The sequence below is a fragment of the Orycteropus afer genome, unplaced genomic scaffold, assembly GCF_000298275.1.
Source record: "Orycteropus afer afer isolate SDZICR_OR568_19922 unplaced genomic scaffold, OryAfe1.0 scaffold00018, whole genome shotgun sequence".
Lineage (NCBI taxonomy): Eukaryota > Metazoa > Chordata > Mammalia > Tubulidentata > Orycteropodidae > Orycteropus > Orycteropus afer.
The window spans coordinates 20,802,302-20,803,609 of record NW_006921605.1 but is presented as its reverse complement, the minus strand read 5'-3'; the positions used below and the strand labels follow the sequence as shown (position 1 = coordinate 20,803,609).

The 1,308-nt window shown below is 34.5% G+C and overlaps 1 protein-coding gene across 1 annotated transcript in view; it reads left to right on the top strand.

The window, feature by feature from the left end:
* The window catches only part of EFCAB13 (EF-hand calcium binding domain 13), a 135,149-nt gene extending 135,074 nt beyond the window's left edge, over positions 1-75 (top strand). The window contains exon 21 of the mRNA XM_007959917.1: positions 11-75. Within this exon, the coding sequence (XP_007958108.1) occupies positions 11-75 (65 nt within the window). The remainder of the gene's footprint in view (positions 1-10) is intronic.
* Positions 76-1,308: the final 1,233 nt, after the last annotated feature.

Sequence of the window (1,308 nt, the reverse complement as noted above, 5' to 3'; positions counted from 1 at the left end):
ATTAAAAAAGGATTTGATTACATCACAGTTAAAGTTTTCTGTTCAATGAAGGACTCTGATATAGTAGATATGTAACAGGTTGGAAAAAGATAATTGCAACTTTTAGAAGTGAGAAAGGTTAATATTCAGAATATATAAACAAATTCTGCAAATCAATAATATAAAGGAAAAAAATCATTTGAAAAATTGGTAAGAATATAAGAAGGCAGTTTATGGAAAGAGAAACCCAGATGGTTGGTAGTGTATGAAAATTGGGAATGCTCATTCATCGTGTACTGCCAATGGTAGGTAAATAGTCCAGAGCAAATTTCCTGTGGAGACATGTTCAAGTATTTTCATTGCAACACTGGGGGATGGTAGAAATGAAAGTAGCATAAATATCCCTCACAAGGAAAAAGTTAAATAAAATACGGCCTATCCATACAATAGATCTCAAACAATAAACTTAATTTGCATTTGCACCATAGATAGATCTCATTCACATGCGCTTCAGTGGGGGAAAAAAGAGAAAAAATAGAATAAATTTATAGCACAAAATACTTTATATAAATTACATTTACACTTATGCCCGTGAGGCAAAAGTATAGTAATAAAATTATTTATAAAATAATATTGAAAAAGTGTTTACTTTCAAGATGAAAAACAAATACTCTTCTAATCTTTGGTTAAAAAACAAGTAATACCTGAAATTAGAAATTATTTAGAAATGGATGACAATGAAAGCATGCAAACATGTAAAATATGATCAAAGCAATATTTATAGGAAATTTTATGGCCAAAAATGCTTTTATTAGATCATTTTCACTATTTCTTATTTGAGGAGCTCTGGTAGCATAGTGACTAAGGCACTTGACTGCTAACCAGAAGGCTGGCTGTTCAAACCCACCAGCCACTCCTCAGAAGGCAGGTTGGGCAATCTACTTCCATAGTGATACTGCCTTGGAAACCCAAGGAGGAGTTGCTATGAGTCGGGCCGACTCGACGGCAAATAACAACAACAACAACAACATTTCTTATTTAAAATAGTGAACATAAATTATCTTAAATGTTCAGTGAATGCAGCTAAACAGTAACATAACAATAAAACAGCAAAAAACATTCCCCCCAGAGGGAGTAATTCCTCACTGCCGTGGAGTCGGACCCGACTCATAGCAACCCCTCCTTGGGTTTCTGAGGCAGTTATCACTACGGAAGTAGATTGCCCAACCTTCCTTCCGAGGAGTGGTTGGTAGGTTTGAATCTCCAGCCTTCTGGTTAGCAGTAATTAGGAACTAATAAAGATAAAAGTATAAGTTTCTGAAATAGAAC